General features: G+C 66.6%; 1 protein-coding gene across 1 annotated transcript; it reads right to left on the bottom strand.

The window, feature by feature from the left end:
- Positions 1-1474: 1474 nt before the first annotated feature.
- CTDSP1 (CTD small phosphatase 1) lies at positions 1475-7217 on the bottom strand. Its single transcript, XM_056111631.1, has 7 exons — positions 6759-7217; positions 5317-5462; positions 4930-5031; positions 4754-4810; positions 4234-4326; positions 3929-4114; positions 1475-2926 (listed from the first exon to the last, which is right to left on the bottom strand). The coding sequence occupies exons 1-7, from the start codon at positions 6823-6825 to the stop codon at positions 2798-2800; spliced, it is 780 nt and encodes a 259-aa protein (XP_055967606.1). The 5' UTR covers positions 6826-7217; the 3' UTR covers positions 1475-2797.
- Positions 7218-11902: the final 4685 nt, after the last annotated feature.

Raw genomic sequence — 11902 nt, 5'->3', positions numbered from 1 at the left:
TGCACCTCCCGTCTCTCTTTTTTTTTTTTTTCGGGTCACACCTGGCGATGCACAGGGGTTACTCCTGGTTCATGCACTCAGGAATTACTCCTGACGGTGCTCAGGGGACCATATGGGATGCTGGGAATCGAACCTAGGTCAGCTATGTGCAAGGCAAATGCCCTACCCTCTGTGCTATTGCTCCAGCCCCACCTCCCGTTTCTCTTGCTTCCTCCTTTACTTAACCTCAAACGCTTTGCCATTTCCCACTGTCGCCGCCGCTGGACCTGGCAGTCTCATGTCCTTTCCAGAGCATCTTCACACGCTCTTCCCAAACTCCCCGCAGCACTAAGGAAGGTGGTTAATGATCGCTCCCCCCCCCCTCCTTCCCCCAGTGACAGTTTCCTGGTCTTCCAGCGCATGGTCAAGTGCCTCTCTCCACTCTGGAGTCAGTTCCTGGAGAGCAGAGCCTGTCCTCGTCACCGCAGGGCGGCCTGGCATCATGCCTGGGATGGCATGTGGCTAAAGGGTGTGTGTGTGGGGGGGTGGCAGTGTCTTATTCAGCGTGGGGAGGTCTCTCACAGTCTCTGTGGCTGGGATGCAAATCTGGGGAGACCAGAGTTTGCATGGAGGGCGGAAACATTTCTAAGGAGCTCCCCCCCCCCCAAAGGAGGAGGACAAAGGCCGGCAGCGCTGAGCTCCTGCCCTGCCAAAGGGCGCCCCGGCTCCTCCGGGGAGCTATGGGAGAGCCGCGAGGGCGCTGCAGGCTGCCTCCACCCCGCCCCTTAGACCTGGGAAAGTGGTCTTGGCGTGCAGGCACCGCACATACTGAAGACCCTCCCCACCCTCAGGGACCTGAGGACAGGTGAGCACCTCGGGTACCCCAGGAGGCAGAATCCACGAGGGAAGCAGACGTAGGGGCGGTGGAGATGGGGATACGGAAGCAACCGTAAGTGGGGTCACGTCTCCCTCCTCCCTGTGCATGTGAGGGGCACCCGAAGTACCCCCTCCCAGCGACCAGAGCGCAATCCTGTGTGCGCGTGGCGGGTGCAGAGCGCCCCCTAGTGGCCACCGCGGGTTCAAGCAAGGCCACCCACGGTGGGTGAGGGAAGTTCCCGCCGGGGCCTCGGGGACAGTGGCAGGAAATGGGCCGCCGGCGCGGCCAAAGGCGCAGCTAGGGGGCGCCCCGAGGCGGCGGGGAGTGCGGGCTCGAGGCCCAGCCCCGAGATCCCCCGAGACCCGGGCGCTCGCAGCTGAACTTGAACTTGCAGGCCCTTGGCCCCGCCCCGCCCCGCCCCCAAGCCCCTCCCCGGGACCTCCCCCAAGGGACGCCTGGCAGCTTCGCTCCGGGGCAGAGCTCGGCCCAGGGTGCAGGAAACTCAGCCCGCAGGCTGCAGACCGAGGCTCCGAGGGGTGCCCAGGACTCACGCCACGCCGCCACGCCGCGTCGCGACACCCCCCAAGAACACAGACCAGACGACAGGGAGAGTCTGATTCCTTTAGTTCTCATGGCACAGTGGGACTGAGTCACAGAGAAGGCACTTTTCACGGGAAAGTCCCCTGATTCAGACCCACCTGTGGCCTCCCTCCCGATCTGGGGGGGGGAGGGCGGAGGGCGCGGGGGACAATGTCTCCCTTGGCACTGGTTTGCAGGTCCCCTTAAACCGTTAGGCCCCACACCCAGCATTTGGGGGGAGGGAGTCCAAGATTCCGGGGAGGCAGGGTGGGCTGGGTGCCGCCCCCAGCCAGCAGGGGGCGCGGTCGAGGCTGCAGGGGACGGATTGGCACATAGGAGGACGGCTGGACCCTCAACCCCCTCCCCACACAAGAAGGGTCCCACCTTCCGCAGATCCCCAAAAGGCACCGGTTAGATATGGGGTGGGGAGGGGAGGCGGCCCCCGGCCCACCTCCAGTTGGCAGGGCTCCGGGACGGGCTGGCACAGAGCAGTGCTGGTGTTTTTTGAATGAATGGATGGCGCAGAGAGGGGCTGACGGACTGAGGGTTGGGTCTGGGGTTCCCTTCAGTCAGAAAAAAGCCATTTAAAAAAAATGTAAAAATCCTCCCCCTCCCTCCCCTAATTTATGGGCCCGGGGCAGGGGGAGGGAGGCGGTGTCTACCCGATCCTTCCCTTCCCCAAGTCTATATACACATATACATATTTATATGACACCACAGAGAGGTCCAGCCTGCGTACGCCCACTCTCCGGAGCACAGGGCAGTCAGATGTGGGGGGGTCAGGCCTCAGGGGGTGGGGGTGAGAGACGTTAAGGCTAGAGTCTGACCCCTTCACAGGTGGTAACAGTTCTGACCCCCCCAGCCCCGCGGTCGGTCCCCTTGTTCTCTGAGGGGGGGGGGGGCAGGAGTCCCCAGGGAGGCGTGGAAGGGAGTGGTTCTCCTCTCCAGGCAGGCGCCGTCCCAGATGTAGGGAACTGTGGCAGGGAATGAGGGTGCAAGGCACTTGGTGTCCACCGTTCGGGGCTGGGGGGGGGGCGGCCCCCAAGGCCTGGGACGGCAGGGACCCCGCCCCTCCAAGCAGAACTGGAAGAGGTCCAGGGGCCCCGTTTGGCAGCAGAGAAACATGGCAGCACAGAGGGGACAGAGAGGGGGAGCAGCACGCAGGGACCCCAGGAAGCTAAGGCACTGATCCGGGGCAGGGGACTCGCGTGGCCCCGTGTGCAGCCTGCTCGCCGGGAGGTGGGGGGGTGTCATCCTCGAGGCACCGAGGTGGGCTGCGGCCGCTGGGAGCTCTTGAGGCAGGGTCCTTGGGCCAGGGGTGAGCACTGGTCAGGGGCAGGTCCTGGCCCCAGTTGCACCTCACTAGCTGCCAGGCCGCGGCTGCCTGAGTACTGAGTACACGTCCTCCACCCGGCTGAGCTGCTCAAAGAACGGCAGGAGGTCCTGGAGCTCCGTGTCACTCATGTTGTCAAACCACGAGGCCACAGGCACCTGAGCAGAGAGGCAGAGGGCGTGAGGGGGCCGGGGCCGCCTTCTGGAAGCTCCTGCCCGACCACTGTCACTCACCGGCAGCTGCAGACCCTGGCCCAGCTAGCCTCCACGGAGGCGGAGCCCAACTCTTCCGTTTCAGGCGGGGTTGTTTGTGCTTTTTTGTGGCTTTTTTTTGGGCTTTTCTGGGGTCACACCCAGAGATGTTCAGGGGTTACTCCTGGCTTTGCACTTAGGAATCACTCCTGGCTGTGCTCGGGGGACCCTATGGGATGCCAGGGATCTAACCGGGGTCAGGCACATGCAAGGCAAATGCCTTCCCCACTGTACTATTCATTGCAGTCCCTGGGTTGGTTTGATTTTGGGGGGGGGATCCAATCCAGGCTTCGCACCCCTAAGCATCCTACCAGCCCTTGGAGCCATCTCCCCAGCCCCCATTTCAGTTTTTTTTTTTTTTTTTTTGCTTTTTGGGTCACACCTGGCGATGCACAGGGGTTACTCCTGGTGGTGCTCAGGGGACCCTATGGGATGCTGGGAATCAAACCCGGGTCAGCCGCGTGCAAGGCAAATGCCCTACCCATTGTGCTATCACTTCAGCCCCCATTTCAGTTTTTTAAGACCCTAATTAGGACTCATGGAGTCACTTCTGTAGCCCAATAACAGGTCTGGCTCTCTGGGGACCCTGGACCTCAGAGGAAGGGATTCCAGTGGTGTGGCAGGAACGCACCCCGTCCCTGCCTCCCAACACACACACACACACACACACACACACACACACACACACCAGGAAGAGGGAGTCCAGGCACTCACAGCGTTGTCGGGATGGAAGACGTAGACACACACACACACACACACACACACACACACACACACACCAGGAAGAGGGAGTCCAGGCACTCACAGCGTTGTCGGGATGGAAGACGTAGACACACACACACACACACACACACACACACACACCACACCCCCCCCCACCCCCCAGAAAGAGGAAGTCCAGGCACTCACAGCGTTGTCAGGATGGAAGACGTAGGAGGCGGGCGAGTTGTCCAGGATCAGCACCCGCCGCAGGTCCCGGCCCAGCCGGCTCAGGTCCTTCACGTAGTTCCCCCGGTGGAAGACACAGGACTCCCGGAAGAGCCGCGCCCGGAAGGCACCCCACTTGTCCAGCAGGTCAGCAACGGGGTCTGCATACTGGGGGCGCAGGGGAATGAACGGCAGTTGGTGCCGGGGGACCGAGGGGGACTCTGGGCTCGCTGGGCACGGGCAGGAGACACACGGGAGGTTGGGGGGCGGGGTTCAGGGGGGCTCACCTTGGCCAGGCTGGCCGTGAACAGCACACACTCGAAGAGCTCACCCATACGCTGGAGGAACTCGTCCACATGGGGCCGCTTGAGCACGTATACCTGGAGGGGGTCTCAGTGAGGGGGCAGCTGAGGGTGAGGACGGAGGGGAGGGGAGGAGGGCAGGGGAGGAAGGCTGGTCCCCCCGGGGCCCAGCACCCACCCCACCCTCCCGCCTTCAGGCCCTCGCCCTCGGTCACTAAGCCGCTGCTCCCCCATCCTGGCCACAGCCAAAGAGGGGGGCCTGGGGCAGCCCCCTCACCCCGAGGCTGCAGGGCACCGACCCCCGAGCCAAGTAATGGAGAACAGGCTGGCCAGCACACAACCTATCCTGAATTACTTGAACTGGGTCCCGGGCAGGGGCTGGGGGGGCAAGGGGGCGCCGGCGAGAAAGCCCCAGGCCCCGCACGCCTGGGCCAAGGGCCACACCCTCTCTGGGAACGCTCTGGGGGTCCACAGGCCCCTGGCCCCCCACCTCCCAGCTCCTCACCTGGTGGACCACCCCATCAATCTCCACCGGGATGATGAAGTCCGCGTTGCTCACAGGCTGTAGAGGTGGGGGGCGGGGGGCAGACAAGAGTGGCTGGAGTCGGGCCCTGCTGGCTCAGACCCACCTCCCAGGACCCCCCCAGGCTGGAGGGCGGAGGACCGCTGGGCAGGGCCCACCTTGAAGGAGCTGTGCACCAGCGTCTCATCCAGGTCAATGACCACGCAGATCTTGTCTGAGTCCTGAGCTTTGACCTCCGGGAGCAGGTACTGGACGGGGGTCTGTTGGGGGGAGGATTGGGCCTGGCTGGGGCACCTCTTTCTCTCATGCAGAGAAAATGAGGAGGGGGGGAGAGACCACCGCTTCCCGGCCTGACCCCTGCAGCTCTGGCCCTTGGGAGCGCCTAAGGGAGCCCCTGGCTGGGGGGGGGGGGGGGCTGGGTTAGGCCAGGAGGGAAGGGGGTGGGATGGGGCTTGAAGAGGGGGTCCTCCACGGTTCCTGAAAAGTCCCTTCCCTGAGCAGCCAGCTGGAGACCCCCAGCCCAGGTAGCCCAGGTCCCCACACACCTTGGGGACGGCACCGTTCTCCTCCACGAGCAGGGGGGCCCCACTGTGCGCCGGCAGAGTCTCCCCATCTTCCCGGCACACACAGCAGAAGAGGGAGTGGAGGATGCCCCGGCTGCGTGGCTTCTGAGCCCCCGACTTCTGGTCACCTGAGGTTGGGGGCCAAAGGGGGGCGGGGGGAGGCTGTCAACTGTGCCGCGCAAGCGCGCGTGCACGCAACTCCCCACACGCGGGTCCGAGACGCTCCCTCCCGGGGATGGGACACAGGACAGCGTTGGCTTCCTAGCACAACCCCCTCCCCCCAACCGCCTCCCGGTCCCTCCTTCCAGCGCGCCGGGGACGCAGACCCCCACGATGGGGATGGTCCCAGGGCTCCTTCACTCTTGAGGACTCAGTCCCTCCCCGGGTGCCTCCTGAAACCTGCTTGACCTGAGCACCTCAGTGGGGACCCCGCTTAGGTGTGGGGGGCGGGGAGCGCACCCCAGTCCTCCTCCCAAGCTGTCCACCCGGAGGGTCCAAAGTCCTCCCTGTGGCTGGGCCCAGAGGCCAGGGGTGTGTCCCCCCACCCCATGCCCCTCCCGGCTCCGCCTCCTTCGTTCCCGCCCCGCCCAGACCTCAACCCCGCTCGCGGCTTCCGCCCGCCTGATTGACGGACCCGCCTCCACCCCTACCCTGGCCCCCAGCTCCGGGCGGAGCCTGGGGGGGCCCGACCGAGCGCACCTTCCGAGCTCTGGAGGTCAAGCCCGGGCCAGGGAGGGGCAGACCCCTAATCAGGGCCCCCCGCCGCCAGCGCCCGGCTGCAGCTGGCGGGCGCTCTCCAGGCCCGTGCGTGTGTGCACAGGCCCGGTACTCACGGGCCTGCAGCTGGGGCGCTCGCAGTGCCCCCCGCCAGGCGCCCCGGCTTGGGGGGGTGCCCCTCGCCGTGCCTCTGGAAGGTTCGGCGCCTCCCTGCGTGACGCGGAAGTTTGCGGGGGGGGGGAGGGGGACGTGGCTGTGTGTTGGCGGGAGAGCTCCCCCCCACCTCCCCTGCCCGCTGTCACCTCGGCGCCCCCTCCCGCGACACGGCCCCCGGGGGGAGGGGCGGAGTTTGCGCGGGTGGCCCGCCGGCGCCCTCTGCACCCCCTTTCTCCACTCCCAGCCCCATTGGCGCCAACCGAGGCGGGGGCGGGGGGAGGAGGGTGGGGGCGCCAACTCGGGCACCGCGCCCGGCCCGCGTCGCCAGCAGCAGCACTCACTCCCCCTCTCTCGGCCCCTGCCTCAGTTTCCCCCCCCAAAAAAAAGGCGCCAGGAGGCCCCGCCCCGCTGTCCCCGAGCCTCCACAAGTTCAAACTCTCGCCCGCTCCTTCCCCGGCGGCGCGCTCGGGGCTCGGCCCGAAGCGGGCGCCCCCCTCCCCACCCCACCCACCCGACCCCACCCCGCGCCCTCCCCGGCGCGGCCCCGGTACCTTTGCCCCGGAGCGGGCCCCGCGCCTCCTCCTTGCTGATCTGAGTGATGACGGCCGAGCTGTCCATGGGGCCGGGCGCGCGCCGCTCCGGCCGGACTCTGGCCCCGGCGCCCGGCCTCCCCCCCGGCTCGGGCCGGAATCGGGGCGCGGGGGGGAGGGGAGGGGTGGGAGGGAGGGATCCCCGCGAGCTCCGGAGGGGAGGGGAGCCAGGTTCTGAGGGGGAGGGGAAGGGAGGGGGCGCGGAGGAAACTTTGTTACAACATGGAGTTTCCTCCCCGCGAGGCGGATGCAAACATGGAACCCGGGCGCCGTTTCAAGGCTCCCCCTTAAAAGGGCAACGGCTTCGGCGTGACCCGGACTCGGCCGTGGCTTTCATCACTCCGGGGGCCGGCGCGGCGCGGCGGGCGGGCGGGCGGGGAGGCGGGCCGAACCCGGTTCCTGCCGCGCTCCGGGGGGGGGGGTGGAAGGGTGGGGGCCTCCCTCCTTCCTGCCGCCGCTCAGCCGGCCGGGCCGAGCCTCTGCGGCGGCGTGGCGGTGTGGCTGGATCTGCTCGCCCGCTGCCCACCGGTGCTGGGCCGCCCCGAGCCCCGGGCCTGGGCACGCCCCGGCTGGCCGCAGGCGGCGCCCCGGGGCGGCGCGACTCCACCTCCGCACTCGCCGAGGGCCGCCGACTAGCTGCTCCTCGGCTTCCTCATCTGGGAAATGGGAATGAATGAGGCCGTCGGTAGAGAGCCCCCCACCCCTCCACCGCTCCGCTCGGCCCTCCGGCTGCAGAGCCGCGCGACAGTGCTCCGGAGCCCAGTGGTCACCGCCCGTCGCCGCCTCTCTCCCTGGGGGAACCCGAGTAGGGAGGGAGGACACGAGAAGCCCAGCTCCCTGCCCACTTGGCCCGGCTGCCCCACTGGTGTCTCGCACGTTGGCTCTTGGCCAGATGCGGGGACACATACCCCCCTACACACACCCCGACATACAGAACCACCTGGGACACACACGCCCCTAGATACACACACAGCCACCCGGGATACACACAACCCTACACACACAGAACCACCTGGGACACACACCTACACACAGAGTCACCCAGGACACACAGACGCATACGCATACACCTACACGCACAGCCACTCAGGACACACACATACACCTATACACACAACCCTATGTATACACACATAGCCACTTGGGACACACACACACCTACACACACAACCCTACATACACACATAGCCAGCCACCCAGGACAAACAGACACACACCTACACACAGCCACTCAGGACACACTCAACCCTACACATACAGCCACTCGGCACTCACAACCCTACATACAGTCACCTGGGACACACACTCATACACACAGCCACTCAGGACACACACACACCTATACACACAACCCTGTGTACACACACACAGCCACTTGAGACACACACAACCCTACACACACAGAAGCACCTGGACCTACAAACACAGCCACTTGGGACACATACAACCCTACCTACACACACAGCCACTCGGAACACACAGCCACTCCTATACACACAGCTACCCGATGTATACACACACAGCTACCTGGGACACACACACACCTACACACACAGAACCACCTGGACACACCTACACACAGCCACTCGGGACACACACCCCTACACACAGGCACCTGGGATACACACACCCCTACACACAGCCACCTGGAATACACACACCTTCCACACACAGCCACCTGGAACACACCCCCCCCCACAGAACCACTAAGGCTACACACACCTACATATACACACACACACAGAGCCACCTGCAAAACACACCCACCGACACACCCACCCGCTCCTCCCCAGGGCCTCCTCCCTCTCTCTGCCTTGGGCTGCACTGGCTTTTTGTTGGGACCAAAATCCTACAAACCTCAAGGAAATGTCTCCGCCTCCAAGAAGCCTTCTCAGACTTTCTTCTCTCTACTCCCAGGGCCGCCCACTGCTGTGGGTCGGTGGGGGTGGGGGGGTGGGGGCGGTGTCTGGCCGCGCCCAAAAACTCTGGGCGCTCAGCCTTGGGCGCACGCAGTGCCCGGCGGCGAGGACTCCACGGCCCGCGGGGGGAGGTGGGGAGGGGGTCTTCAGTGCACCTCCCACCCGGGTCTGGCCGGCGGGGAGCGCGCGTGGGTGGGCACCCTGCGTTCTGCCCAGGGCCTTCACCCCGACGCCGTCTATGACGTTGCTTAGAATTCGTTGTCAGAATTCTGTGTCCACGGTTTAAAAAATAATAACGCGAGCCCAGACCAACACGCCCCGGCACTTCCTTCCCCCGCGGGCCCCGGCGGCGGGCGGGGCGGGGCGGGGCGGCCGGGCGCGTCCTGTCCCGTCCAGCCGCCGGGTGCAGGCGCCCCGCACGTCCTCCAGGACGGGGCGGAGGGGGGGACGGGGAGCCGCCCCGGGGAAAGGCCCAGCGCCCGGGAGAGGCGGTAGGAGTGTAGCCGGGGCGGAGGTGGAGGCGGTCTAGAGAACGGCTGTCCACCCCCAGCCCCAAGCTGGACGCCCCCTCCCCGCCCCCGGCCACACCCCGCCGTGCGCCCAGGGCGCGCGCGCCCCGCCACCACCCCGGGCCTTCGCTCCTCATCATTTGCCCAGCGTGGCCAAGTGCAATCGGGGACCCTCTCCTGCAGCGCTCCCTAAAGGCCCGGACTCCTCGGAGAAGTGGAAACCTCCCTTCTCGTCCCATTTTCAAGATCCGCAGACTTGAGGTCACCAAGTGCAGCCGCGGGACTACCCTGGGGGCCGGCCGGGGCGGGGCCGTCGCTTAATCTCCGGGTGCGCAAATTGGGCTGAACCCCCCTCCCGCAAAGGAAGCGTGCGGCTAAGTGCCCAGCGAGCCCCCGGGTGGGGCAGGGTGGAGCGGCCTCCTCATCCCCCCCCGCCCCGCCCCACTCCCCTGTCTAAAGGCCGGCCCCTAGGGCCCAGGGCTGCGCACTCGCCCAGCGCATCCCGGGGCCCCTAGCAGGCCTTTTCCCGCCGGTGCTTTCCTCCCCCACTCCGAGAGGCGCCCGAGGTCTGGAGACCGTGCAGGGGGTCCGGGAGGCGGCCGGAAGTGTTTGTGGGTCTCCTCGTGGGAGTAAGGGGGATATAGCGGAGGGAAGAGGGGGGCCCACCTCTCCACCGTTTTTGAACCGTCTCATGGGTCTGCACCCCAGGAGGGACCAAGTACCGGAGCGATAGTACCGTAGGCCCAGGGCGCTGGCCTCGCACGCCGCCAACTCCGGCTTCAGCATCCCGCAGAGCACTGCCGGGAGTAATTCCTGAGCGCAAAGCCAGGAGCAAGCCCCGAGCACCGCCGGAGATGCCCAAAGTGCAAAGGGGTTGGGGGCTTTCCTCCCGAGAGTCGGGACGGGGGGGGGGGGGCGATGACGCAGGGGAGGCCAGCTCAGCAGAGCAGGTGGAGGGTCTTCCTCGCCGCGCGCAAACGGGGCTGGCAGAACCCAGCCACGGCGCTAGGGGGCGCCCTCGACAGGTGCCTGCGGATGGGGCAGGGGCCGGGGCCAGGCGGGGCGCTGCCTGGGGCAGACGGGCCCCCTTGGAGCTGGGGGCTGCCTGGGAGGGCCGGCGCTTGGAGAGGTTCCAGGGAGGGTCGAGACACCCCAGCCGCGGCGGGGGGGGGGGGGGCTGACCTTGGCCTGACCTTTGCCCTGGCCTTGGGTTCTAAGCCCCTTGGCGGATTTTGCCCCTTCTGCTGGGATCCCCATCCTGCTCCCGGGACCCGTCACTCGCAGGTCAGCCCAACCTTTTGCACCTAGGGGAAACCCCCCCGCCCCCCCCCCCCCGCTCCTTCCCGGGCTTGCTCATTTCCCCCAGCTTTCGGAGTCCAAGCCCTGTCCCCTGTCTTTGGCTGCTCCACCACCTCCCCACCCCACCCCCCCTACCCCCAACCTCACCTCCTCTATTTGTCCCTGGCTCCCGCCCAAAAATAACCGACTTCTTTTCAATTCGGGACTTTGCCTTTCCTCCTCCAAGTCTAGCACACGTGCCCCGCGTAAGGCGGGGAGTGGGGAGTGGGCACAGCTGCGGGCACCTCCAAGAAGCCTTTCTCCCTCCCACCCGCGCCCCCACGCGCTGCTGCGTGGGTCCCAGTGTCCAGGGTCCTCCCGGCACCCTCTCCCACGGTTGGCGCGCTTGGCCAGGCGGCTGGCCCCGTCCCCTCCCCTCTCCCTCCAGAGGGCCCCACTCCCGTTGCCCTTTTAAGAAAGAGGAAATTCTTCTCATAAACAAGCGCCCCGACCCGAGCGCGCCGCGCGCCCGGCCGCCGGCCCCCGCTGGATCCCCGGGAAAACCGGGCTGCGCGTCTAAGGCCCCGCGCCAACCCCAGCGTCAAACCCAGGGGCCAGGCCCAGCGGCCAGTCCTACGCCGCAGCGGGCCCGGGGCCGGGTCCGAGAAACTAGCCAGAGGCTGGAGGAGGGACTTGGGGGGGCGGGGGAGCCTAGAAACAGCCCAGGGAGTGTCTCTAAAGTGCAGCTTCCGCGCCGGGCGAAGGGGTGCAGGGGCGGCTCCCGGCGTCAGAAGGGGTTCCCCCGCCCACAGTCCCTCGCCGAACGCGCGCGCGCACACACACACAAACACACAGACAGACACGCACACACGCACGCATGCCCGCCCGCCCGGGAGGGGCAGCGGAGTGGGGGCGCCGCGCTCCGGCTGTCCCCGCCCCTGGAGGGAACCCGGGAGTCCGCGCCCCGGGAACGTTAACTAGCGGCGTGGGAGTCTCGGCCGCCCGGTCCCCTGGGGAGATGACAAATGAATTAGGCCTCCGAGGCACGGACTCTGGGGCTCCCTGGGACCGGGCCCCGGGAGCGGATCGAAGCGCGCATCCGTTGCACGGCCTGAAGTCACCCGTGGGGAGTAAGGAGGCGAGTAGGCGAGAGCCTGGAGGGGGGCGGGGGTGGGATTAGGGGGTGCTCTTCTTGACGGTTCGGCAATTTCGTGCAGTTTGGCCAAGTCACCCAGCCCCCCGCCCCCCTCCCCTGTTCTGTTTGGAGAGAGGAGAGAACAGACGTGTCTGTAGCGGGCATCAGACTGGAAAGCGTCCGTTTGGGGCTGGAGCGCTTCGCTGGCGCCGAGCAGAGCACAGCCTCTGCATGCCAGAGGCCCAGGTACCATTCGGGAGACCC

Source organism: Sorex fumeus, unplaced genomic scaffold (genome assembly GCF_029834395.1).
Source record: "Sorex fumeus unplaced genomic scaffold, SorFum_2.1 ptg000014l, whole genome shotgun sequence".
NCBI classification, from domain to species: Eukaryota; Metazoa; Chordata; class Mammalia; order Eulipotyphla; family Soricidae; genus Sorex; species Sorex fumeus.
Note: the sequence above shows the minus strand (reverse complement) of the source record. Positions and strands in the feature narration are given on the sequence as shown.

Coding starts and splice junctions, on each gene's coding strand:
- CTDSP1 (XM_056111631.1), bottom strand. CDS start 6,825: ATGGACAGCTCGGCCGTCATCACTCAGATCAGCAAGGAGGAGGCGCGG. Junction 5,032..5,316: donor AGAACGGTGCCGTCCCCAAG/GTGTGTGGGGAC, acceptor TCCCCCCAACAG/ACCCCCGTCCAGTACCTGCT. Junction 2,927..3,928: donor TCTTCCATCCTGACAACGCT/GTGAGTGCCTGG, acceptor CTCTCTGCTCAG/GTGCCTGTGGCCTCGTGGTT.